The sequence below is a fragment of the Pteronotus mesoamericanus genome, unplaced genomic scaffold (genome assembly GCF_021234165.1).
Source record: "Pteronotus mesoamericanus isolate MK-2021 breed Mesoamerican mustached bat unplaced genomic scaffold, CSHL_Meso_final contig_182, whole genome shotgun sequence".
NCBI classification, from domain to species: domain Eukaryota; kingdom Metazoa; phylum Chordata; class Mammalia; order Chiroptera; family Mormoopidae; genus Pteronotus; species Pteronotus mesoamericanus.
Window position 1 is genome coordinate 157,419 of NW_026555078.1, and position 26,392 is coordinate 183,810.

General features: G+C 58.0%; 1 protein-coding gene across 4 annotated transcripts in view; it reads left to right on the plus strand.

The window, feature by feature from the left end:
- Window positions 1-26,392, plus strand: part of BCL11B (BCL11 transcription factor B) — an 87,820-nt gene that overhangs the window by 14,568 nt on the left and 46,860 nt on the right. For 2 of the 4 annotated variants that reach the window (XM_054566939.1, XM_054566940.1), the window contains exon 3: window positions 23,524-23,739. The exons of the other annotated variants lie outside the window; for them this stretch is intronic. In XM_054566939.1, the coding sequence (XP_054422914.1) occupies window positions 23,524-23,739 (216 nt within the window). The remainder of the gene's footprint in view (window positions 1-23,523; window positions 23,740-26,392) is intronic. 4 annotated transcript variants of the gene reach the window in all.

Consider the following 26,392-nt stretch of genomic DNA (forward strand, 5'->3'; position numbering starts at 1 on the left):
GGCCCCTGCCTCGGTTTCCCCATCTGCCGCAGGGTGTGGTAACACTGGCAAGCTTGCCTGAGGCTCGCAGGGGCAGTGGCTTCCCGAATGCTTTGCCAGTGGAACTTTTCTTGCGGGAGGTCCCCGCTGTGCTGCTGTGTGCAGAGAGGTGTAGGTGGCCCGCTGGGCAGGCGTGCGGGTCTGTCTCCGCCGTGCTTTGGACGCGGGAGCCAGCGGGGATGCTGGAGGGAGTGAGGTGCTGGTGCTCCTTGGAGGGTGAACCTGGTGAGGCGGGTCCCCCATGTCCACGGGTGAGACGGTTGGGCGTGTGCAGAGGCCCCCAGCCCCGGAGGGCAGTGGGTAGGGTGAGACAACCAGCCTGGCTTCTCGGTCGCCGCCACGTGGCAGCTCTGTGGTTGTGGGCCTCACTTTGCCCATCTGTACAACGGGACCGATGAGAGCCTCTCCTGAGGAGACACCATGGGGGTAGGTGCTGGGGACACTGGCCTGCGGGCATCGCCTTCGGGTGTGTCCCGGCACGAGTGCTCGCGGACTCCTAAGGTACCAGCGCATGGGGGACGACGTCCTGGGCCACAGCCATGCACACGCTGCTCTGGGCTCTGCGCAGACCTGCGTGGCACTTCGTCCGTAAAGGCTGGAGCTGTTGGCGGGACAGGTGCTGTGTGGCTGGGGTCCCTGCCCTCTGCTTCCTTCATCAGGCGCTCGAGGATTGTTTGTACCAGCAGCGGGAACGCCGGGGACCCCTCAGGGGTGGCTCTGACCGTGAGACGCGGGCTCCGGTCCCTGTCTCCGTGGGAAGGCTTTCTGCCGTTCCCAGAAGCCCACCTGAGTCCCCGTCCCCCGGGGCAGGTAGCTCCCTCGAGAGGCCGCCGATCCCCAGGGGCAGGTTTGTCGAAGAAAGCGAGGAACATGGCCTCGCAAAAGGCCGAGGTAGCCTCCGAGGCGCTTCGTTCCCCCGCCCCCTCGTTGGGGTTGCAGGAGCCCCAGCATTTTTATTTCATGTGTGACGAAGGGTATTCTTGGCCTTTTCTATTCAGCAACCGGATGAATGGATTTCTTCATTCTGGAAGAAATATGTAAAATAATCCCTTGAAGTCGAAAGAGATGTGTTTGTTCAAAGCATTTGCAATGCTGTTTCAATCAAAGGCACAAAACAGACCCCGTGCCATGTCAGCTGAAGACGACTGTCCCGTTCGATGGCCCGCCGTGCCCTTCCCTCTCTCTGGTTCCCTCCGTTTTCCCTTTTCTCTACTTCCTTTGGCACCAACTTTTTTTTTTTTATTTAATAAAAAGGAAAGATTAAAGAATAAAACTTCAGGGGCTCCAATGTATAAAGTAATTTAATAGGGTGGGAGCATTAATTATTTTAGCTTAATTGAATTCTGAGGACTGCAGTGGTTGCATTTTTGTAGACAAGCCCTGTTTATTATTTCTCTGTGTAGATTAACAGTAAAGGAAACACAGATAACTTTCAGTTATTTATTGTAAAATAAATGTGTCAATTCATGTGTAAAGCAAGCTGCTCAAAGATAATTGAGTCTTTATATTTTAAGAGAGGGACGAGGAATCCCAGGCGCTTCTCCGCCCCGGTTCTGGAACCCCACGTGGCTGCGGGCTCTGCGGGCTGCGCCCGGCCTCTCCCAGGCCTGCTTCCCGGCCGTGGCCGGCGGGGATGCTCCGGCCCTTCCGGGCCCTGCTGCCCCCAGGGCCAAGGGCTGTTAATTCTTGGGCCTTGGCCTCTGGCTTGGCCGTCCGAAGTGAGGCGCCCACGGTGGCCGGGAGGGCCGTCTTACATGTCCCCCTCCCTGCCAGGTGCTTCTGGAAGCCGAGCTCCAGTAATGGCTGGGCAGCGCTGGCCTGTAAAGAGTTGGGGTCTCTTCCACCTTTATGGGGGTCCCCAGGATTCTGTCAGCCAGGGTTGGACCCCGGATCGACCCTTTTCTTGGGACAGTAATTCTGGAGATGGGAAGGAAGGGGGTAGTTACTGTTCCTTTAAAAAAAAACAATGATAGAGAATAGGAGAATGGGAGGAAGGCGTTTCTGAAGCTTTGTCTCCTGAAGGGCATTCACTCACTCACTCACTCAGCAAGGGTCCACCTGCTGCCCTTCCTCCGCCCCGGGCACGCCGACCTGGCCCTCGCGGGGTGGTGGGGCCCCGGGGGCCGGGCGCATGTGTGCGGGAGGATCGCCCCCGGAGCTGCTGTTCTGTCCCTCGTGAGGAACTCGGCCACTGTGTGGGCGGGTGGTGTCCCTGCCCTTGATGGGTGTAGCGACGGGCCCAGACCCTGCCCCCTGAACGTCCGCTGTGGACGAGGAGGTGCCACGGAGCCTCTGTCCCATCGGGGGACAGCCGGCTGGAGGTGGTCAAGGTGGGGGTCTTGGCCTGGAGGTCCGAGCGGGGTGCTGGCATCTGATTCTGGGGCGTGTCCGTCGATGTAGGATTCTCTCTGTTTCTTAAGATCCCTTCCTACAGCCTCTCCCTGCCTCTGTGAGTTTTCTGATGGCCGTTGGCGTCTGTCTGTCAAGGGGAGACGGCAGGCCCTGGGAGGGGACCCCAGGGGGCTTTGCACTGAGCAGGGGTCTTTGAGCCGCTCCCTGGGATGGGCGTTTCGAGGAGGGGCGAGGAGACGGGGGCTGAGGGGCGTGTGGGGTTCGCGGCCTGCACCGCGGAGGCCGTGTCTCGCTGCACAGGGAAGGACCCAGCGCAGGGCTGTGCCACCCTGCCGCCTTCCAGCATTGGGCGGCGCGATCGACCTGCCGAGCCGCAGCTTCCACATCTGGGGACGTACCTAACAGTCACTGTGACGTCAAGGGACGTGTGCTACAGATGTGAGCGCCCTCCCCTTCCCCTAGCTCCGTCATTTCCTGGGGTCAGGGCGGGTCTCCCTGGACCATGTCCCCACCCTGTCAGCCCGCGTCTTTGGTCCCATTACTGTCCTATAGTGAAGCTCTCATGGAGTATCGCCCTGGGGAGGGATTCCAGGGGTCAAGGAGCGAGGGCCTGGGCGTTGGCCGGCCGGGGTGGAACTCCAGTGCCAACCCAGGCAAGTCAGGTTGCTTTTCTGGGCCTCAGTTTCCCTGTTTGCACCCCCTCCCCCATGTTACGCCAGGTGGAAGCACAGGGTCCGGCTGGAGGTAGACGCTGGAAGAGCGGCAGCTTCTAAAAAGCTAAACTCGGGAGCCTGGACCCCGCTCAGTCACACGAGGCGCTTGCTTTCCTCGGTGCAAATCATGGCAGTTTACCTGGGATCTCTCGCTCAGCCTTTCTCTCCCGATTCCTCCTTAGAACCCCCATTTTCTAGCCACTGCGGGGGAGGCTCTTGATCACAGGTAGCTCGTTCTTGGCTTCTCGCGTGTTACCATCTCTTCCATCACCAAATGAAGCCATAACGGGAGGAATGAGCCATCAGCTGTCACTCAGAAGTTTGTTGTTTGCCTTTTTTTCCCTCCTCCCCCTAAACCCCAAATGTCAGGTTTCTGGAGAAACGCAGGAGACAGGCAGCGGGTGACAGGAGGTGGCAGGTCCCCCGGGGCTGGAGGTGGCAGGCAGTTCCCAGCTGTGGTGGCCCCGCCCACCTGTACGTCCTCATTGGAACCCTGAAGGTCCAGGGGCGCCCCGGGGCGGCGGGCACTCTGCAGAGCAGGCAGAGCGCAGACCGCGTATTTGCTGGGGACCCGCTGCTGGACAGGACACGCTGGGGGAAGGAGGGCTTTTCGTCAGCTGAAGGACTTACATACTGCTCTGGGGATGTTCGTTTCAGACTTTAAAAAATAAAGTAAATGGGGAAAGAAAAAAAAAAAAAGAATATTAGCTTGGCCAGTGGCAGAAACTAAATAACTTGCTTGCGCTGGAAACTGGAGATAAACGCACTTGCAGGTTGTGTTGAAAAACTTGCATTTGATATATTTAGGGTTGTTATTTTCCCTCCAAATTAAGATGGGTTAAATCCATGTGTGTTGTAGCATGGATTATCTTTTCTATTATTAAATCGTAACAGCTAATTATTAGCTCCGTCTACGCCAAAGCAAAGTGGAGTGTTCCGAGGGATGTGGCCCTGGCCGCAGGCGGGGGTGCTGGGTGTTGCAGGCCGGCCCCAGAGCCTGGGCAGCGCTGGGGGGCGTGGGGAGCAGGGGGGTGCCCGGGAGTCCCCGCTGTGCCAGGGTTGTTGCACCTTGAAGTAGATAGCAACTTTGAAACAGATACCTCTGACCCCACTTTGAAATAGACATGTCTAACCCTGCTTTAAACTGGGGTTCGGCGAGGTTAAGGGACTTGCCCAAGGTCACACAGCAAAGTGGCATCGGCTCCGGGTCTGCTTGGCTTCCCTGGATCACACGGGGTGTGGAGGCTTTTAGGGAGAGGCCGGCAGAGCCGTTGGAGGCAGGCACTACCTTTGTATCCCATCCAAGGGGATCCTTGACACTGGCCCCTAGGCGGGACCCCCGGATAAGGCCAGGAGCCCTCGGGCTCCCTGCTTGTTTCCTGGTGAAGGTTTGCCGGGGGGTGGGGAGGGTGGGGTAGGAAGGAGAGCTCTAGAACGTGAATTTAGACAGACCTGGGCTGGGAGTTTTGGTTTCGCCAGTGACTTCTCTGACCTTCAGCTCTCCAAGTCTCGGTTTCCTATAAAATGGAGATAATCTTTCTTATCATTCAGGCTTGTTTTAAGGTTCGATTGAGACAGTGTATGCCTCTCCCGGGTCCCTGCGGATTGCCAGCTGTCGTTAATCATAGAGGCAGCGGCGGGATGCCCAGTGGGGTTCTGGGCCCCTGACCTGGGCTGTGGGATCTCATTGCCAACCTTCCTGCTCTTCCCTGTGAAAGGACTTGTCTGAGCCTGTGTCCCCAGTACTGGCAGGGCTGAGCCCAGACCCCGTAAGTCAGGACGGGCGACCTTTGGCCACACCAGGCTGCCCAGCCCTGTGGCTTGAGACAAAGCATTTCCCCTTGCGGAGTTCCGGTTTCCTCACCTGTGAACAGGGGTGAGAAATTCCTGTCCTGCCGACCTCCCAGGAGGGCGGTGGACTGAAGCTGTGTGTGCCCGCGCACAAACCTGGTCAGCTGCTACACAGTGTGACCGTAGCCCTGAGTTGCACGGGAAAGGGTTATGGCATGAAAACAAAGACAGAAAGTGCTGGTCAGCCCAACGGCCATCTATCGGTTGGGGGCCGTAGGATCTGTGGCTTAGGCGGGTGGTTCCTTATTCCAGTTCAGAGGAAGGGAAGAAGGGAGGAGAGAGAGAAAGGCACCTGGAACCTCACCAACAGCCAGCCTAGTTACCGTTATTATTATTAGGGTTTTTATTTGACAGTAAATAGTTAGCAGTTGACTTAAGTTTTTTATTAGGCATTTGACAGCTTTTTTTTTTCCTTTGCTAATTTTCATGCATGACTAGTGCGCACCCACCAGCCCTGGAATCTGCTGGGCGCACACTCCGTGCCGGGAAGCCCGGCTGTCACCTCTGTGCCCTTGGGTTCATCTTTTCACTGAGCAAACAGAGAGATTGAGTTTTTCATGTGAGGATTTTTAATTTAACACATACTTTTAGAGCTTCCTGTGTGCCAGTCACTGTTTGAAGGGCTTTGCGAATCTGAGCGAATTTAATCCCCCTAACAGCCCGTGAAGTAGGCGCTCGCATCTGCCCCACTCTGCAGAAGGGGAAGCGGGAGGGCAGAGACGTCCAGTCCCTTGCCAAGGTCACACCGCCAGTGCCCAGTGGTCAACTCCGCAGTCACACTCTTCTCTGTGGTGTGGCGGTGCCGTCCCGGTCATAGTTCACCCTACGTCCCCTTCTCCGTCCTTGCCTATGGTCCTCGTCCCCCCCCCCCCCCCGTCCTCAGTTTCCTCACCTATAGAATACGGTAATGTCTGATTCGCTTCCGTCACACAGGAGGACGTATTCTATAGGTCAGGACACTTGAGTCACAGAGAGGCCGAAGTACCGGTACCATTGCCCTGCAGTGAGCCGCACGGTTGTGCTTGGAACCGAGGCCCCTGCCTTCTGGCCAGCGACCTTCCCAGTGGCGCTGGGTCCTCACTGACTGGGTCGCCTCCATGGGGGGGTGTGGGCCTTTCGCGGTCACCACCGCAGGCTCCTGCTCACAGCCAGCCAACGAGGGACTTTCTGTCTGAGGGCGAAGCTCCATGATGGACCTTGGGGACTAGCGTGGGGACAAAGAATCAGGACAGCGGGCCTCCCCCTGTGCCGCACGCTCCTGTGGACTCGGCGTCGACTGCCATTTGTGCAACGCCTGTCCTGTTGGGAGCTGACGCCTGCTCAGCGCAGTCGGGCCGTAGCAGGCACGTGGGTGCCTGGGCTGCTCTATGCGGAGGGCGGGCAGGCGACCGACTCGTGGACCAGGGCCCAAGACTCGGGGAGGCGTCCTTGCGCTGTGGCTGACACGCGGCGACCTTGAGCAGGCGCCCCCCCCTCTGGGCCCCAGCTTCCTGAGCTGAAGTGTGAGAAGGTGCTACCAGTGGTTTCCAACAGCTGTAAGGGCCTGGCCGGCGGCGGGGCGGGGGGGGGGGGTGCTTAGACCCCAGCTTCCCACCGAGACCCTTTTGCGCCCCATAGCCCCGACCCCCCCATGTGCCTCATCTGTTGTGGAGCGGGCTTAGGGAGTAAGCGTTCTTTGAAGCAGTGGGTGGCTGGCAGCGAGGGCCCTTAAACGAGAGGATAAACAGGGTCGCCCGTGCTCCAGGCTGTGGAGGCTGTCCTGGGGGCTTCAGCGCGGACTGAGGCTGAGTGCCCGGCCCAGGCCCCCCGCCCAGGCGCTGCCCCCACTGCTGGAGGTGTGCTCTGGCATCTGATTTCTTGTGTCAAAGGGCTCTCCAAATTGTGTAACCCTCAGGCCCCGCACACCTGGGCCCAGCCTGGTGCAGGAGCTGCTAGGTGGCGGCTGGGGACCTAAGGGGCAGTGTCCGCTTCCCTAGTGGACCCCAGGGAGGAGCTCCCCATGGCAGCACGCTCTGGGCTCAGGGGCCTCCAGCTGGACCCGGAGCGGCAAGGCCTCTAGGCCTCCTTGCATCCTTTTCAGCAGGCTTCCTCGGGCCCTCGGCCCTCCAGCTGATCTGCTGGTTTTGATGTGTGTGTGGGGGGGAGGGGTGGTGAGGAAGGAGGAGCTGTGCTGGGTAGGGACTAGGGGGTGAGGTTAGGGAGGGTGGGGGAGGGGTGTGGGCCAGGGAGGCCGGGGAGGGAGAGGTGAGACCCCTGGGTGAGAGACAGGCCTGCTCAGACAGCGTGGAAACTGGGACTCTGGGCCCCTTTGGGTGGAGAAGAGCAACAAAACGGCCTTACCTGGGAAGGGAGAAGGCAGAGCCCCCAGCCCGGGTGTGCAGAGCAGGCAGCCAAGCAGCTGGACCACAAAGGCAGGGGGAGCTGCCCAGCCCAGGACAGCAGTGTTTGCTCAGGGCGGCTGGCGCCCTGGGGCTGAGGCCTGCAGCTTCCAGAGCCTTTGGGGTGCAGGTGTGGACGCAGCCCCCTTACACAGGCAGATGAGTCAAGGCTCAAAGGTGCAAACAGGTGGGTGGGTCAGCGCCCACCCAAGAGGAACCCACAACGCCCGAGTCCTGCCCTGCGTCCCCAGTGCCTGGGCTGCTGTGGGGCCCCCGTGGGGACAGCTGTCCAGCCCCTCAGGGTCCAGAAAACGTAGGGCTGCTTTCCTGACCTCAGGAGCCAAAGGGACCCCTGAACGCAGTGGAGAAAGCAAGCACTGGCTTTGTCTCAAATGCTTCTTGGGGCAGAGTATGGCGTCTGGAGAATGCACCCCCCACAAGCGAGATTCTAGGGGGTCCTTCCTTGGGGTTGGGGGCGAGGGACTGCCTGTCCAGTGCTCAGGGTGAGGCCTGGGGCTTTCCTCTCCCTAAAGGAGAAACAGACAGACCTTTGATGACCCCTTCCCACCCCAGCAACTGGCTGAATCGGCTGAGGTTGGTAGACCCCACAAAACTGAGTTCTCCAAGGAAGCCAAGCGGATTCTTTCCCTCTCCCACCGCCATTTCAAAGCCCGCCAATTAAGCAGCCTAAACAGTGCGGTCTCTCCCTGCATCACTGACATCATTGGCCTGTAAAACTTTCCCTGCGAAGGAGGCCACTTCATTCGCTGGGAAAAAGAAGTCTGTAATTTTCCTGACCTGGCCTTTGCTTTGGAGAGAAGGGGAAAGAGAGAGAGAGAAACATTTCCAGAAACAAACGGGCACACAAGGGCCATCCAGTGTCGCGGCCCTGCGGTCCGGAGCGCCGCGGTCCAGGACACGGAAAACCACGTGTTGTGGAGACGCGGGACTCGGAGGCCGCCTGCCCGGGCCAGCATGCGCCGGCGTGCTCTTAAGACTAGGAGGGCGGGGGAGGGGCGGTGGTCGTCCAAGTCCTTCCGACTCGGAGAGTGACCCTTTTTTCCCACTCCCCTGAAACCACCTGACCCGCCACTAAAGCAATTTGCCGAGGGCTCCGACAGTTGCAGCTTGCGAGACTTTTTTTGCCTCGGTCGGTCCGGATCGCCAGCGACCCCTCCCCCAGCCTGGCCCGCTTTACTCCGCTCGACCTCCCCCCCGCCAGGAGGGGGCAGGGACAGAGCTCCTCCTGCCATGCCGGCGGGGAACTTCAGGCCCTGCCCCCTGGGGGACTCCGGGGTTGGGGTCCATTGGCCTCCCTTCACTGCCAAATCCAGGCACACAATGGCCTTTTCCAAGGCGGGTTGAGCGGAGCTTCGGCGGGGTCGCGGGGTGGGCCCGCAACTCGCGGACTCCGCACGGGAAACGGGCAGCCACTCCAGCAACGTAGGGGTTGCGCCGGGGGCTCCCCTGCTGTCCGTGCCCCTCCCCTGCCCGCTGGGTACCACCCGGGGCTTTGGGTGCGCCTGGCCCGCGCCGGGCAGCCGGCCTCGCCAGCCTGTGCCCCGAGCCGGGGCTCTGCGACCAGCAGCCACCTCCTTCCTGCTCCCCCGGCCCGGCCCGCGCGCACGTTGATTGTGTCTTCCTGGGGTGGGAGGGCGAGGGGCTCCAGGCCCATGCATAATTCGGGGGCTTAATGGGCCAGCTGCTGGAGCGGGGCGGCGAGGGGCGGGCAGAGGCGCAGCTGACCCTGCCCGAGTCTGTCCTCGCGGGGAAGGCGCGCTTTCTTCCTCCAGTGACAGCTCCCCTCCCCCTCTCGGCCGGGGTCCGAGGGAGGCGGAGGGGGGTGCTGGCGAGTCGTAGGGTAAGCCAAGGGGAGGGGGCGTCCATCGTGCTTCCGTGCAACTTTTGCTTTGGGGGGCGGGAGGCGTGCAGTGAATCGGACCCGCCCCAGCGCCCGGCGCCCGAAGAGGCCGGGGGAGCTGGAATGCAGGTTTCCTGGGAGCATTCTGCTGCCCCTGAGCCTTTTTTCCCTGAGTCCCGTTCCCCGGCGGCCCCCTGGCGGCCCCCCACCCCCCTGCGGCCCGCCGAGCTCGCCCCTGGCCCCGGGCCAGCCCCCTTCCCTGGCAGCGGGCGGAGATGGATGGAGGCGGAGACCCAAGGTCAAGGGCGGAGAGCCCGCCGTCCTGGGGCCCCTTTGTGCGCACGAGGCCGCCCCTCCTCCACCTGCTGCCTCCTCCCCGGCTCGTGGGCGCGCACCCGGGCTAGTGATGGCCCCAGGCCTGGGGAATTGCATTTCAGTTCCCTGAAAACTCCAGCCAGTGGTCCCCTCCCTGAAACTGCGGGGTGCGAGGGGGGCGGGCCTCCTTGCTGGGGTGGCCTTCCTGAGTCCTGGGGGCGCCCCGGGATCCCCTCTCCTGCTGCGAAAGCACTGAAGGGCCGTCCCCAGCTGCCCTTGGCCCGACAAAGCCCCGGCAGGTCCCTGGATCCAGGTGAGGCCCGCGGGGAAGGGGCCTCAGACGTCCCTTGTGCAACTTGTGTCCGTTGGGGGCGGCAGTCCTGTCCAGGAGGGGCTTTCTTTGGACTTCTTTCCCCCCTCCCTCCCTGCGGGAAAGGCAGCCTGCTTTTCTGGAGGGAATTCCTGGGGCTGGGATTTTAAAACACTCAACAACAAAAGTGTTTTCCCAATTGTGTGGGAATGGAACCCTCCACTCGAGTGGGACACAAAGCCTCGTGGAATTACAGGAAATTAATGTCGTCCTGCCTCCAGCCCCACTTCTCTTACAATGCCCTCCCTCCAAGAGAATTTGTATGCTAATGGTCACCTCTCTAAGAGTCTCTATTTTTGCTTCTTAAAAATTGGCCTCCAATTGTTTAAAGCCCTCCAGCCAGCCCTTAAAGGCCCAGAAAGGCAGGGGTTGGGCGCCCAGTGGATTTACCACAAAGCTCTGAAGGAAATGTTCAAACATTTTCCCAAAGCTGTTACTCTGGAAATAAAAATGTATGCTATTCGGCTATAGAAGATTAAAGTTTACCTTCAGCGTGACAGCTTTTCTAGGCTAGAATTGGAAACACATCTCTATTTTTCATTATTCAGAAATTTGCTGCAACAAGAGTCAAGGTAATTTTAAAAAAATATGCATGTAACCTATCTGTTTATGATTCGGGCCGGCCCCGATCATATCAGGGTACCGCACTTTCTGTGCTCCCAGAAATACCGTATTTTGTAACTGATGCCTTCATGGCATTTCGAGTAAGAGTTGATCTTTAAAAAAAAAAAAAAAAAAAAATTCTCCGATTGCTTGAACCCGAACTTTGAGCAGCTAGCTTTTCTGTTGGAGGACTCTGAAGGTATTTGTCAATTTGCTTTTTTTGAAAGGCCAGGTGGAAAAGGTAACAAATTCAACACTTGGAAACTGCAAAAGCTGCTGGCAGTCCCGGGCAGGAAGGTTTTCATATCTGCCTGGACTTGCTGGTCGATTTCTCAGCCGTCCATTTATAATAGTTCTAACAAGACAGAATCTGCCTTTGAATATCTGTAACGACGGGCAAAGATCACAATCCAGCCCTCCTAATGGCCCGAGACTGAAAAGGCAGATTCTCGTGCTTGGTTAATATTTAAGTTACCGGATTCCTTTGGAGAAAGGGAGAGAGAACACTGGTCACGTGTGTGTGCAAGGGGCCCCATCCTGGGTCCCTGCAGTCGCTTGGGAAGGATGTCCGTTTCAGGATTTGGGGAAACAAGGTGTGGGGGGGGGGTAATTGTTTATGTTTGCTTGGAAGACAGGTAGCCTGTGGTTGGTTGGCTTAATGGCCGTTACACGGGGGAGGGGGAGGAGGAGGCCAACTTGGCTGTTTTTCTTTTGATGATTCAACCGTGGTGAAAGCTACTGGCGATTTCTCCCTCTGGTTTTAGGTTAAGGCTGGGGGCAGAGTGTGGGAGCCCCTGTTCCCCCCATCGTTCCCTGGGAGGCGCACACCCTGGGTCCGCGGGGCAGGGCGGGCAGCCTTGCGGTGTGCTGCTCGTGCTGTGGCGAGTCTGCGGGGCACAGGTGACTTGCCTGGTTGTGTTCAGGAGCCGCGTGTGGGAGGCGTGCCTAGGGGTGGGGGATTTTGTCGGCTGGATCGTGTTGAAAGAAGTACCAGGAGCCCTGGGAGTCAGAGGGGTCCCAGGCCGGCCTCCTTCGGAGGGTGAGTGAGCATCTTCAGTTGCATTCCTTTCGGAAATCCAGATGTTTCTATAGGCTTTTCTAGAAGTGTGGCCTCTCAGAGCAGCCCCTGAGCCCTGGGGACACCCTCGGTCAGTACCTGTTGCTGCTGGGACGTGAGGGACCACCTCGGTGTGGAGGCACCGATCGTGGGCTCGCCCTGCCCGTCTCAGATACGTCTGCTTCTAAGTGGCCCCGGGCGAGCCAGCCCGTCGCTTCTTCATCTGTCAGATGGGGGTGTCCAGTTTGTGTGCGCTCCGGCCGCTGTCCCGGTGGGAGGACAAACCCTTCCCGAGAAGTGGAGCAACTGCTGATTTCAAAGATGCAAAAGAGTGGACTGTCATTGCTCAGTTTCCAGGGGCAGGGTGACTGGTTTGTAAAGGACAAGGAATCATAAAGCTCTTCGTGTAGCGTGTCATGTTCAAGGTAAGGGGGAAAATTAGGGCACTTAGGTGGGGCGTGTAAGGAGAGGACTCGAATTTTCAATTTAGTGACCTAGTATCAATAGGAAACCCATCCCTCCCGTTCCCATTCATTTTATGGGACTGCCCCTCGCCCCAGCTCCTTGTTTGGGGGCTATCATGCGATTCAGAACCCTAACACAGACCGGGTTTGCTGTTGCCCTTGAGCTGGACATACCCAAAAAGGTGTCTTTCCTGACATTTGGCTCCAGAAAGAGAGGACTTGGGCCGCGGGAGCGCAGCCGAGTTGGGTTAGGGAGGAGTGCATACAGCAGGCAGCCTTTAAGTGCACAGTCTTGCTCTTTGCAGGTGAGGAAGCAACTCTGTGCAGACTGGTGGGAATTCCTTGCTTCGCTTTTGCTGCCGCCTCTAGAGGCGAACAGAAATTGGCGTTTGTGCCCACTGAGCCGGCGCACAGCTGGCTGCTCTGAAACAGTCCCTTCGCTGGGGAAGTGAGAGGCCCCAAGTGTCCTGCCGGGGCTCTGTCTTACTTTTTGTTGTTGTTTTCTTCCGAAGAGGCTTGCATTCTTTTTTTCCCCCCAGCCAATGCTGAGTGACCTGAGTTGGAGTTGCAACAGGAATCCCCTCTGCCAGGGCCCAGAACCTGTGGTTTAGACTTGCTACTTAGAAAATGCAAATGCTTGCGTTATGGATTTCGTTGGTTCATCCCTGCACGGCCAAGGCCTCAGGCTTGGGTTTTGGGGTCGCAGTGGGGGAGTGTGGCCCTCGGCCTTTCCCACGGGGGGACCCCAGGGAGTCCTTGTTCCCCAGCATCAGAGCTGGAGTGGAGTGGGGGGCGCAGCAGACCCCCGTAGCTTTTGCTGGTGCAGGCACGGAACCAGAGGCTGTCTGGTGCTCCTTAATTGAATACAGATCTCAGTTCCACGCGGGCACGCCGGGATGGGCAAGGAGGGCGGGCATGGTCCTCCCTCCCCCCGAGGTCTGGTCACAGAAGCTTGGACCTCCCACCCCCACCCGAGAGGCCTCCATGCCTGTCCCCACACCAGCCCACATGGTTTGCCAAAAAGGAAGGGAGGTGGGCGACAGGATCGCGCAACGCCCATGTAAACACTGTTTGTATGAACTGGGTCTTCTCTCTTTTGTTAGTGGCAGCTCGTTAATTAACCAGCAGATTAGTGCAGCCTTCTTTGACACATGCATGTATTTGGGGGCAGAAGATTCTTGTTCTCCTAAAACTCTGAACAGAACTGCTCAGGAAGTCCTCGCAGTTCTGACACCTCTTCCCCCGGTGCCTGCGTTCCCCCCGCTGCCCCCCTCCGTCCCTTCCCATCCCTTCCTCCCCAGCCATCCCCTCCTCCCCAGCCATCCCCTAACCCGAGTGGGCGCCTAGTTGCGTGGAGGACAGACGCGCTCCACACAGCTAAATAAATCATGTTTACGCTTGGCGTTCTTGGTAGTGAAGAATCTGTTGGCTGTTTTTACTTCCTTATTTCTCAGCATTTGCTTCCTACCTGTTTTTGAGCTCATGCCCAGAAATAGTAGTTTTGTCAAATGAGGGTATAATGCCAGCCAGCCTCTCTTGCTGCCAAGGAAGCTGCTGGATTTTGCAAAACAGAGTGACGTTTTCTCAGTGACACTGATGTCCCCCCCCCATCTCAAGGAAATGAGGATGTAGGATAAGGTTTTGAAAATGCACGCAGGGAAGAAAAAAATACTCCCGCCCCCCGAGTCACCCCGAAGGCACAGGGACAGGCGGGGAGCCGGCCTGGAGACGGGTCTCACTTCTGTCTGCACTTGGCAGCGCCCAGGGCAGGAGGCGGGCCAGGGAGGCTGCCGCGGCTTCGACCGCGAGCCGGCTCAGGGCTGTGCCTCTCAGCCTCGCGACTTCATCTCTCTGCCATTTTGCATGATGTGCTGCAAAGCTTTTTTTTATTCCTTATTTCTGGTTGGTTTCGTGTCTGTTTAGTTTCCGAGGCCTCCCCGACAGGGCCTGCTGGATCCTGCCTCTGAGGTTGCAGTACGAATCCAGTCCCCGCCGGGGCCGGGGCACGTTGGGATCCAGCTACGCGCTCATTGTTTGTGGGAAGAAAAGCCAGGGAGGCGTCCGTTTTGCTGCCTTTTTCTCCACCACATTGTTGTGAGGTATCTGAAAAGGCATTGTCGTCAGGGGGTGCTGGGCTGGGAATTAGAGCCCAGGACAGCCTGCAGGTTCACACATTTTTTTTTTTTTTTGGTAGGAAAGAACTATTTATTTATTACTTTATTGTTTACACTATTGCAGATGTCCCCATTTCCCTCCTCTTTGCCCCCGCCCCCATCGTCACCCCCCTCCCCCGGGGCCACGGCCACGCTGTTGCCTGTGTCTATGGGTTATGCATATATGTTCTTTGGCTAATCCCTTCGTAAAAAAATTTTTTTTAATGGTTTCAAAAACAAATAAACGCCAGGAGGCGAGGCTTGACTTATCTGCAGCCTTTGCAAGGCTTCTGGAGTGAATTCAGTCTGAGGTCCAGCACATCTGTTTCAAAGACAGCCAAGGAAAAAAAAATGACAGCGAAATCAAAGTCAGCGTGCGGCGATTTCCCCCCGTTTCTAAGGGGACTACTCTGCAGTAGAAATGCTATTTCCGTGGAGGACCCTGCTACCGGTTTCTGTAATTACATTAAATAGCGGTATAAACCTCAGCTGCACGTAAGCCTCGGCTGCAGCGGCGTTGGGAGCGTGGCGGGATGGAATCGTAAGGAGCAGTGTTACTGGAGTTAATGTGCTAACGATCTTTATTAAATTAATCCTGCGAAGTGTTAATTTTTACAAATTTTGTTGTGCCCGCGCTGTACGTCACCGTTGGTGCGTTAGGGGAGGAAAATGGCTTTCACATCAAAAAATAAAGCAGGAAGGTACCTGTCAGACTGCTCCCTTAGAGGAAAATTTGTGATTTCAGTCGTCAAATGCTACCTGTGCTGAAAGGCAGGCTCACAGTGTGTACATTAGATGCCATCTGCATACAGAGAACTCAGTTAAAGGAACGACTTTGTTGGAAGTAATTACAGGCCTGTTCTGTGCTTTAGTGACATTTCAGACTTGGCTTGGAAGCATAAAGAGGCCATAGAAAGATTTTGTTCTTATGTGATGCAAGGCATTGAACCTCAATACTCTGTGTGTCTGTTAGCAAAAGGTAAAACGAAATGAAAAGGGGGGAAAAAGAATGAACAAAATCCAGGGGAGAGTTGGATTTTTAAAAAAATTATAGTAGGAGAGACCAATCGCATGGAACTCTAATAAATACAACTAAAAACAACAACAAAAAAAATGTGTTTAAACCACAGCAGGTCCCCTTTTCTGCAATTTGATTTGTTTTTCTTTCTTTTTCCGCAACCTGCCTTCTCCTAATCAAGTTAAAATTTCATTCCACCTACAAATAGGAGGGCCCTGAGTCGCTCTTTCCATCCTGCCCAGGTACCGCTTTACAGGCTGACCTGGGGAATGCCGGGCCACGCCGGGGGCCCTCAAATCCCGCCCTCCCCGCACCTGGAACCGAAGTCCCTTCTCCCGGCTGCTCCTGGCTTGCGTCATCGCAGTTCCCTCCTTGCTGGGCACCCTGTCCCTTGGTGTGACTTTTATTGGCTGGGCTGCGTTATTTTCACCCTGAACTCTCCAGGATCCTCAGAGCTCAGACTTCCTCCCTCAGCACGCAGGGCGGCTGAGCCCAAGCAGCGTCACAACGTGCTGAACCTGCCTGCTTTTACACACCATCTATAAGGGGACCCAGTTTTTAACAAGGGGCGGGAGTCAGCCTTTCCAGGTCATTCCTTCCTCAGATGCCAGGCACTGTGGAAGCTGATGGGAAAGAGAAACGTGTCGTTCGATGGAGTCATCTCCTGGCTTATTTTCCTCATGTGACATGTGACTTCAGTCTCGACTAGGCCCTCCATCCCCCCAACACACACACACACGCACGCACGCACGCACGCACGCACGCGCGCACACAACTGCGGAAATGGGAACGTGCCTAAGGGATTCCTGGCCAAGCCGGTCACTGGAGGCCGGGCTGCAGGTTCCTGACCCCAAGTCCCAAATTCTCCAGGCCTGGAAGGAACCCAAAGGACATAGCCAGCTTTTTACTTCAGCTTAAAGGCTGTGCTTTTCATCCAGGGGTGGGCCGTGAAGATCCGTGTGGCAGTGTTGGGGGAAACCTGAGGGAACGTTATCAGAGGAGCTTGGAGAGGTGGTTTTGGGGCACAGGCGGCTGAAGTTGGAAGCCGAGCAGAAAGCCTCAGTCGCATGGACAAAACCAAAGGGGAAGAGCTGAGGGAGGGAAGGAAGGAGGGGGCAAGGGAAAGTGGTGGGGGGTAGGCAGAGACAAATGTATTTGAAAAAATAAATTAAAAAAAAAAAAAAAAAGAAAGCCTGGGTTGGGGAAAAGGCCAGGTCCTCTGCTAGGTGTTGACCCGCTGTTTTTGCTGGTAACACTCAGAGACTCTGTCACCTCCAAGTTGTCCTTGGGCTCTGTCGATTCCTGGGCATGTGAGCAGATGCTGTAGCATGTCCACTTTGCTGATAGATGCATGTGTGTATGGTATGTGCACATACTTATAATATCTGCATAGTAGGTGTGCAGGCACGCAGTTTAGTGGAACGCATGGTTTCACCTTCTGCTGTCCCCGGCCTGCCCATTCCAGGATCGGGGACCCGATTCAGTGGGCCCTGCCTGCTGAGATTGCCCCGGAGCACTCCTGTCTGCTTCCTGTGGGTGTTGTGAAGCCAGGGTGCACGGGCCTCAACTTCCGGCTGGAGCTTAGGGCTTTTGCCATGTGCTCCAGCGGCTCAGAGAGCTCCAGGGATTTCCCCGTGCGCCCAGCAAAGAGCAGCGTGGAAGCTTCCTGTTTGCCCCATCGGTGCCCGCCCAGGGGTTGGACCAGTCCGCTCCCTCCACCTTGCCCTGCCTCGCTGCTCACAGAGGACAGTGAGGACACACCCTTCCTCCGCCGCCAGGCCTGAAGTGCCATCTGCTGCCTCCCTGGGAAGGGCCACAGGAGGGCTGGGCGTTCGTGAGGAACCTCACGGATCCTCTGCTCAGGGTGCAGGAAGGGGGCCCGCTGCCCCAGGTACCTCAGCGGCTTGCATCTTGAGGAAATTGGGGTTGGCAGCCACCTGGACCCGGGGAAGGGGTGTACCAGCGCAGACGCGGCTGCTGGGGAGGACGTTCCCTCCTCAGTCCTGGCAGAGGGGGGCCAACAGGTTTTGGTGGCGTGGTTGGGGGGCATGATTGTTCCTGGGCCTTGCCTCTCCCTTTCCTGGGATGCATTAGATGCGCAGCATGCTGGGGAGCAAAAATAGTTGAGGCGGCGAGTCACCGTTAACAGAGCTCCATGTGCGGAGAGGAGGTGCCCAGAGGAAGGCGGCCTGGCCTGAGGTATCAGAGGATGGGCCTCCCTGGCCAGGCCTTCTCGAGGGGGTGGGTGCGGGAGGACACCCTGCCTTCCACACAGGGCTGTAGGTGGCACGTGGGGTCTCTGGGTGGTCACTGTGGACGCCCAGAGATGTTCTTGGGGGCCCCTGGCAAGCCCACCTCTCCCCTGCCCTCCCTCTGTGCTCCTGCCCCGAGTGGCCCTCTCGGAGCCCAGCCAGGTCCAGGTGGTGAGGGGGCCCACCAGCTCCTTCACCTGCCTCAGACGTAGACTGAGAACTTGGAAGTGGACAGTGGAGCTTGGGGAGCCCCACCATTCTCCAGGGGACTCCTTGGTCCCCCAACGCTCTGTGGCCACCAACTGGGCCATGGGCACACCACTTACCCTCTAGCCTTGCAGGTTTACACATGACTTTTGGTGTTCACTGAAATGCCTGCTTGCGTTCCCTTTCTGCTTTATTATTCTATATATTTTTATAACGAAATGAAAAACAGGCTCCAGTCTTTGCTGGCTCCCAGACCTTGGTAATTAGGAACTAAGAAAAAGAGATGAAATAATACCTGTGGATTGAAGGAATTTATTTTTGGAACACCCCCCAGCCCTGCCCCCCTCCCCTATGACCCCTGTAGCTCTGAAATTGAGTAACAAAGAAGGTGCCTTAGAATCCTCCTCCTGGGTTCCTGCTATCTCGGCCCCGCCCCTGCCTGTACCTCCCTCCCCCTCCCCACCAAAAAAAAAAAAAAAAAAAATAGGGCAGGGTGGTGGGTCAGGGCTAGGACCTGCCTGGTGAGCACCTGTGCTGCCTCATTTAAGGTGGCACTCCACTTCCTTCAGGTAGGAAGGACATTGCCAAAATGGATGTCATCGGCTGCTAATTAGACGTGTTTTAACCGCAGGATCATTTTACCAGCTAACACCGTTCCTGTGTGCTTCCGCGGGAAGCGCACGGGAGCTGCAAAAATAGGAGGCTCCGGCCCGACAGACAGCTCCTGGGGCCGGCAGCTGCTGGAGGTGCTCTCCCTCGGTGGCAGCTGGTCCCCACGTGGCTGGCCTTGCTGTGGCCAGGCCAGACCCCACACCGAAGTCTCAGTCCTTTCAGCTTCTTGATGTGTTTTGACCAGGGCTCTAGTGCAGAGGAGGCGCTGAGCTCTCCAGACTGGGGTCCCCCCAAATCACACCCCTCTCCCTCTAGGAGTCACCGTCCTCTTCTTGCTGCCCGCCCCCCCCCGCCCCCGCCCCAGAAGCAACAAATGACCATGCGTGTGCATGTGTCCACCTCAAACAGGCCGGCCTTGGGTTTTTAAGCCCGAGCTGGCTTCCTTCCGTCTCCTCTCTCTAGCAAACCGGAAAAAGAGCCCCGATTTCCCGTTAGGTGGGGGGAGGTGGGCTGGAATCAGGATAATGATCCTTAAATGTGAGCCATGCCTTTGACTTCCTGTGATTTCTCACTCTCCCTCTCTCTCCGCCCCCAGCCCCTGAACACAGCGCATTTTTATCATTCTTAAGACCAAGTAGCTGGCAAAATATTTAAGCGATCCGAAAGAAATGTTTTTATTTGCCCACGTGCGAATTGGGTTATCTGCCTATCTTGTTTATGAAATTTGGGGCTGCCTCTCCTGCAGTCTGTTCGGCTCTCAAATCTTTCCCGGTGCCCATTTCCATATTTCTGCGTGCATGTTCTTTGTTAATCACTTGGCAAGCGCTTATTTGAATATTAAAAATTTCTTTAATCATCAAAGGCAGGAGCACAGTCTCATGAATATTCATATTTTTCCCCCTCCTCATTACCCTGCAGTAAAAGCCAAACAGCCATCAATCGCCCTCATTACAGGCCCTGGCGTTTTGATTGGCTGCTGCTGCCCAGAGCTTTTTATTTTTTTATTTTTCCCCTTCTCCTATGAGCTGTCTTGTACCTGCCAACAACCAAAAAAAAAAAAAAAAAAAAAAACAACAATGCAAGAATAAATTTCTCTGGTTGAAAAACAACTTTGCAAACTTGTCAAACAGTCCTTGTGGGTTGCTGCTGCCACAGCGGCCACCAGCACAACCTGCGCCCCTAAAAAAAATAAAGATGCAGGGGGAAAAAAGGCGGGGTGGGGGGGGGAGGGAAAATTAAATAAATAAATAAAGAGGGAGAAACTTGAGCCTCAGCGATGAATATTTGTCAAGAGAGTTGACGTAAGTTTCATTTGCATAATGACTTTGTACTTCTGCATTAATAAAATTTGCATATGAAGCCATGTTAATTACTCCTGATCATGCTTTTTGCATTCATGCATAGTAATTTTCTCCGACTTGTGAGAATTAATGTCTTGGCATGGGGGGAGGGGCGCGGGGATTGTCAGGTTTTCTTGCCAGTGGCCCTCACTGGCAGGCGCTGGCTCCCTGTCTGTCTGTCGCCCTCCTGGATCTATGACTCATTTTTGCACTATCAGTAGGAGTTCTTGGCTTTAAAAAAATGTATCCATTGAAAGGCACCGGTAGGGAGAAAAAAATATACATCTGCCCGGAGTATTCCAGGGCTGCTTTCCCGGCTGGGCGATTGTAACCCTCCCACGTGGGAGGGGACGCCCGAGGAGTCGGCGTTGGGAAAGAATCTCATCCCTCTGAAACGCAGTCTGGGGCTTTGCCGGGCGAGTTTTTGTGTCTGCCCGCCGGGGGGTGTGGGCGTGTTCACTGGGGAAGTGCGCATGTGTGAGGCATGGAGCCGGGCCACCTGCGGGGCCCTGTCTCTGCAAGGGGGACAGTTACCGACCCCTCCGAATGGGTGTGGTGACAATGACCTTCCACCCTCATTTGGAGCTTAAGAAGCGTTCGGGGGGGGGGGGGGGGTGTCTTATGCATGGACTTTTTTGTACCTCTCTGTACAGGATGCCTGGGGAGATTCTGACCCTGCTGGCCGCTTCATGCTGGGCACCCAGCCTCAGTGTTCTTCTTTGTGAGAGGGGGGGTCCTCTTACCCCCTCCAAGGAAGGCTGCTGGGCCTAAAGGAGGTGACAGATGTATCCATCATTTATTTCTTTTTTCGTAATGAAAGTGAACTTCCACGATAAGGAATCTAGCCAGCCAGGGGTTTATTCTTAAGCCACCTGGATCCCGGTAAAGCTGGAATGGCGTCTTGCGGTCCCTGGGCCTCTCATACCGCCCTGCACGTGGGGCTGTTCCAGTTTCAGGGGGGAGCCCACCGCGACCTCCAAAGAAAGTGCGTTTTGCAGGAGTGCCCTGCAGGGCTTCACGGGGTGCCTTTCTGTGTGGCGGGTAGGGAATGTTCCAGAATGGAGAAAAAACAAATGATGGTGATCACGTATTGAGTGTTTACTAGAAGCGTGGCTCTGGCTGGGCATGTCCTTACCGTCCTTCAAAGACAAGGCTCCGAGAATGTGGTCTACCCGGGTCACAGGGCCAGGAAGCGGCAGAGGAGAGGTTCAGGCCCAGGCCTCCGGCTCCGGGGCTGCGCTCGGAGCTCCCAGCTTCCTCTGGGCCGGCCAGTCTCTCCTCGGGGGCCTCAGGCGCGCTGGCTAGGGTTCTGGAGTCCCTGGGTGCCCTTCGCAAGGCTGACGCCCCTCCCCTGAGGAGGAACGGGGTGTGGGGGGGAACCTGGGAGGGGGCCTGGGACAGACACTGAGACCAGGGGCAGTCCTCACCTTGACCTTTAAAAAACATCTAGATTCACCTATCATAGAATCCCACTTTAACCACTTTAAGGTGTCCAGTCAGTGGTTTTGAGCGTAGTCACAGTGCTGGGCAGCCATCACCACTCTCTAGGGCCGGCAGCTTTTCATGCAGAAGAAACCCCTGCCCAGGAGCCCCCTCGCTGCCCGCCCCCGCCCCTCCTCTCTGTCCGTCTCTCTCTGTGGATTGGCCCATTCTGGACTCTTCCTACACACCCAGTCGTACAATAAACAGGTGGCTTCTTTCAATCGGCACCTCAGGCCTTGACAGTGGCTTCAGAAGAGGGTTCCTGGAGGCCCACCCTTGGGCAGGCTGAAGCCGCTGCAGCCCAGAGCCTCCCCGAGAGTCCTCTGCTGGCAGTTTAGGATTGGAAGCCCCTCCCCTGGTGCGCCCTTCCCCTGCCTCCACTCAGCGGCCCAGAGCAGGTGGACTTCAGCAAGGTGAGAATTCCTAAGGAGGCCTGGAAGCCCCTCCAGGGGCAGCCCAGCCCTCCACCCCTCCCTGAGTTGGGAACTGACTCTGGCCTAAGCCCAACCTTTCCAGAAGGAGAAGGTGCTGCTGGACCTGCCCTGTGCTCCTTCCTTCCAACCATGGAGATGCGGGTTCCGGCTTGGACAACGTCACCAAGCCCGGTGCGAGGGCGGGGGGCACCTGTTGGCTTTCTCAGCCCTGGTACGTGCTGGTGGCTGTGTGGTGGCCTCACCCAGAACCTGGGACTGTGCCCGGATTTGCTCTCTTGCGACCTTGGATGGTCTGACCGAGTCCTCAGACCCACAGGTGCCCCCCGACAGCCTCAGGTGGGGAGCAAGGCACATCCAGGCTTTGGAGACACAGCTGGGTTTGAGTTCTGAACCTGCCCGAGCCTCAGTCGCCCTGCTGTGGAGTGGGGACGATGTGCCCCCCTGAGCTGGGTGGCTGTGATTGGCATTGAGCACAAAGCCGCTGTCACAGTTACGGATGATCCAGAGCCTTCCGTGGTCTGTAAGCAAGGCCCCCGTAATGCGCAGGGTCATCCGTGCAGTGTCCAGGGTTTCAGGTAGGGACTGGCCAGGGCAAACTTCCGGGAGGAGCCAGGTGATGCTGGCCTCAAGTGCTGCTGACCTTCCTCAGGGGCCTGCCTTCCGTCTGGGGTGTTGCCTTCTGCTCAGCTTCTGTGGCTGGGACTGCTTATGGGGTCCTCGGCCACATCCTTCCTGGGCCTTAAGCTCAGAAACATCTCGGGCCCCAGGCTTAGCCTGGTAGGAGGTCTTCTTGGCCCAGAGGGGCCCAGGAGGGCGGTGCCAGCTTTGGCCCCCTGGGAGGACATTTATAGGTCTTCTCAAATGCCCTGATGCCCCCAGCTCGGGGTAACAGAGAAAAAACCCCGGTTCTGAAGCCAGGCAGCCAGGGCTTGGCGGGACCGGTAGCCGGTGCGCTGGCGTATGCAGCTCTCTGCAGCCACATGGTCGCTTTCCCGGTCTGGGCAGTGGGTGTCTGAAGCCCCGCCCCACGGCACAGTGGGAGACTCGCTCCTGGTGAACCCTGTGACTCCTGGCTCGTCGTGGGTTCAGAGTGGCTCTTCTGGATGGGGGACCCCATGTGGGGCCGTGGATCGGGCAGGTTCCCCACCCCCTGCGGGCCTGCGTGGGGCGCTGAGCAGCGTCGGGTGGCCGCCCTGGCAGAGCCGGCCCAGGGCCCAGCTGCCTGTCGTCTTGTTGATGTTTTCTTTTTGTCTCTCTGATGCTTCCCTGCTCAATTATTTACCCAGGGAATTTGGGCTTCTTCACTTGTGGTTTTGGCAAGGGCTTCACACAAATGCTTTGCCCTGGTGGTCTCGTAGCCATTTAAGATAAACGGTCAAATCAAATGCAGGCTGGGCCGGGGAGCCGAGGCGAGGCAGGCTCTGGCCCTGCGTCGTGGCCGTCAGACGGGGGCGGCGTCAGGAGGGTCCCTGAGCAGTGCCAGGGGTTTCTTGGGGGGTGTCCAAAGCCTTCTGGAAGGCTTGGGGCCTGGGCTGCCAAGGAGGACCGTGGGCAGGAGAGAGGCACCAGCTGGCCGCTGGCCAGGCTGGAGGTTAACCAGGGCCCGGCGCCCCAGAGTGGGCTGGAGGTGTCCCAGGCCTGTGCAAAGAGCCCATCCCGACTGAGCCAACAGCGGTGGCCAGGAGTTTCCCAGAGGGGGGTGGCCCAGATTTTTGAGAACAGATGCCCAAGTGGAGCCTGCTCCGTGCCCCTGCAGCAGCCCCCACAGGGGGCCCCTGCCTGGGAGTGGGCCCCTGACAGCTCCCTGCGTTGGGCCCCCAGGGACGGGAGTCTGGCCCCGAGACAGCCCAGCCTGGCAGCTGTGGACGTGGCCCCCCTCAGGCCCCAGCCTGTGCCCCGGAGGTCTTCCCCGCAGGGCCTGGCACCCTGCCGCCCTCTGCCCCGGGCCCCTGTTCCACACCCTGAGCCCCCTGTACCGTCCAGGGCCCGACTGACCAGTCTTTTCTATTGTTTTTTCTCCAGGGCCGTGCAGGCCTGCCCAGCTGCCAGCGATGGCCCCCATAGCTGCCTCCTCCTCCCACCCTCACGCATCCGTGATCACCTCACCTCTGCGCGCCCTGGGCGCTCTGCCGCCCTGCTTCCCCCTGCCCTGCTGCAGCGCGCGCCCGGTCTCGGGTGACGGGACTCAGGGTGAGGGGCACACGGAGGCTCCTTTTGGATGTCAGTGTCAGTTGTCAGGTAACAGACGCCGCGGTGGGGGGCGGGCGCCCGGGGGGGTGGGGTGCGCCCCGGCAGAGCCGGCCGCTGCCTCTCCCAGGTGGGCCGGGCAAGGTGGGGACTCAGGGGGCCATGCAGTCCCCGCCCCAAAAGGCATTTCTTGGGGGGGGGCGCCAGGGGAAGTGGTGAAGGATGCCAACAGAACTGCGCCCCGGCGCCCCGGTCCCCACGGGTCGGGAGGTCCCCCCACGCCTCCGCCCTTTCTGAGAGTCTCCCAGAAGGAACCCCCCAACCTCCAAATTCCATCTCTTTGGGCTGTTTAGCTAAAGCTTAATTGGATAACGCTTAACATCTGAGGTTTTCTTCTGCCACCCCTCCCCCGCCCCCGGCCCTGCCCCCCCGCCCCCCAAACTGGGCCAGAAGATTCTGTGGTTGTCTGTGTACATTGCCGAGCCGTCCAAAACGCCGAGGTTCTTCTTTGTGACAATGTGTTGCCCATTAACTCTGAAGAAACAGAGTCACTCTAAAGGAGCCTTTCAGGGGGGCGTGAGGCCTCGTGGGGTGTGTGGGGAGCTTGGGGCAGGGCTGTGTCTCTCCCTAGGCGCTGAGCACCTACTGTGCGCCAGGCTGCCAGTTGGCATGGCTGCCCATTTTACAGATGGGCACCCCCCGGCCAGTGAGGTGACTCAACCTGTGCATCATTAATTACGTCTTCACCCTACTCGGTCCCCAAACAGAACCCAAACCCCTGCGGTGGCCGGCGGCCCATGGCATTTGTGGGCGGGGGGCCCCCCTTCCTGGCCTCTTGTGTCCCGGTTCTTGGCTGCCCAGGCTGGTGTGAGGCCCACTGGGGACCCACGGGCCTGGAGGCTGACACACCCCGGGCGGTGGCGCGCCTGTGGCCTGGGTGCTAGGTAGGGGCCGGGACAGGAGAGGGTGGGCGCAGAGTGGAGGGCACCTGTAGGATTTCTCTTGACTTGGGTGGGGAAAGGAAAATGCTTTTCATGGGGCAGAGCTTGCTTGCAGTCGATGCCCTCCCGGGGAGGGTCCCTCGGGAGCCACGGCCCGGCGAAGGGCCGCGGGCATCCCCAGCTCCGGGGCCAAGAGCTCGCGGCCTGGCTGCTGCGGGGTGGCCCGCAGCCGTCGGCACCCTCCCGTGACAGAGGGGGCGTCCGAGGTGCCGGGCTCACGCTTTGAGTGCACGGGGCAAAGGTGGAATCATCTGGGCGGGGGCGTGGTGGTGCGGTTGCACAGAAGCGGGGCTGGCCTGGTGTCCAGGGGGCCCGGGGCTGCTGTCCCGGCTCCGCGGGCCTGTGCCGTGACCCGTGCTTGCAGAGTGCCAGGTGCTGCCCTGTGCGGGCGGCTGTCCTGCTCCTGTGACTTCTGTCATGGGTGGGACAGCCCCACTTAGGGACGAGGTGGTGGGGGGCGGGCCATCAAAGGTCAGCCCAAGTGTTTGTGACTGGACTCGGTCCAGTTCTGCGGTACAGAAATGCGATCCCGCTGGCGCTCGGGGTGTGGCTTAACCCTGGGCTGGCGCTGGCTCTGCCCGGAAGCCGCTGTGCTGTGCAGGGGCTGTCCCGCCCCCATTTTGCAGATGGGGACGTCAAGGCGCAGGCAGAGTGAGTGGCTGGGCCAAGGTTGGGGACGTGGAATGTATCATCGGGATCCCTCCTGACAGGGCCACCCCTCCCACTGAGCCATGCGCCCCCGCCTACATGCAGGGGACGTTCCTCACGCACCCGCCGTCAGCCACAGTGCCGCCCGCTTCCTTAGACGGGCTGTGTGTGGAGGGCTTACTGTGTGCCGCCTTGCGCTAGGCATGTTGTGTGTGTTCTTGAATTTCATCCTCACAGCCGTCTGAGGACGCAGTTCATTCCCCACTTCACAGGTGAGAGAATGAGGCTCGGAGACATTCAGGTCTCGGAACTCTCATTCATGCACTCCCTCATTCGCTCCCTCATTCATGCACTCCCTCATTCGCTCACTCATTCGCTCATTCACTCATTCACTCATTCATTTATTCACTCATTCGCTCCCTCATTCGCTCATTCATTCACTCCCTCATTCGCTCATTCATCCACTCACTCATTTGCTCACTCATTCATTCATTCACTCATTTGCTCACTCACTCATTTGCTCACTCATTCATTCATTCACTCACTCATCTATTCGACCATGAAAAGCCACTTCCTGGGCACCCAGCTTGTAGACATTGTGCAACCGAGGCAGAGCCAGGCACACGGGCCCCTGCCCTCCTGCGGCGTGCAGGCTGGTGGGGGAGGGAGGGGCAGGAAGGGGAACCCACGCACCTGTAAGGAGGACGCTTCGAAGGGGCTGGAGGAGCAGAGGTGGGATTTGGTCCTGGGCGGCCCACCCAGCACCTGTTTCATCTTTGGCGTTGGCTCCTCTGGCATGGAGGCCTTTTTGGGTTTCATAACTTGACGCTGCAAGGGTTCTGAGCCTGGGAGCAGCCCCCACATTGGTGGCCGTGCAGCGTCTGTGGCTGGGGCCGCGGGAACCTCTCGTCCCAACCCTCCGGGGGCCAGTGCTCAGCCTCCGGCGCGCCACACTGATCCCCAGTACTGTTCCCCTTCATCGTGGGGTCCCCATGAATCAGCCTCGTCAGGACGTACCACCGTGTCTTCTGATCAGTTTCAATACCAGAAAACGT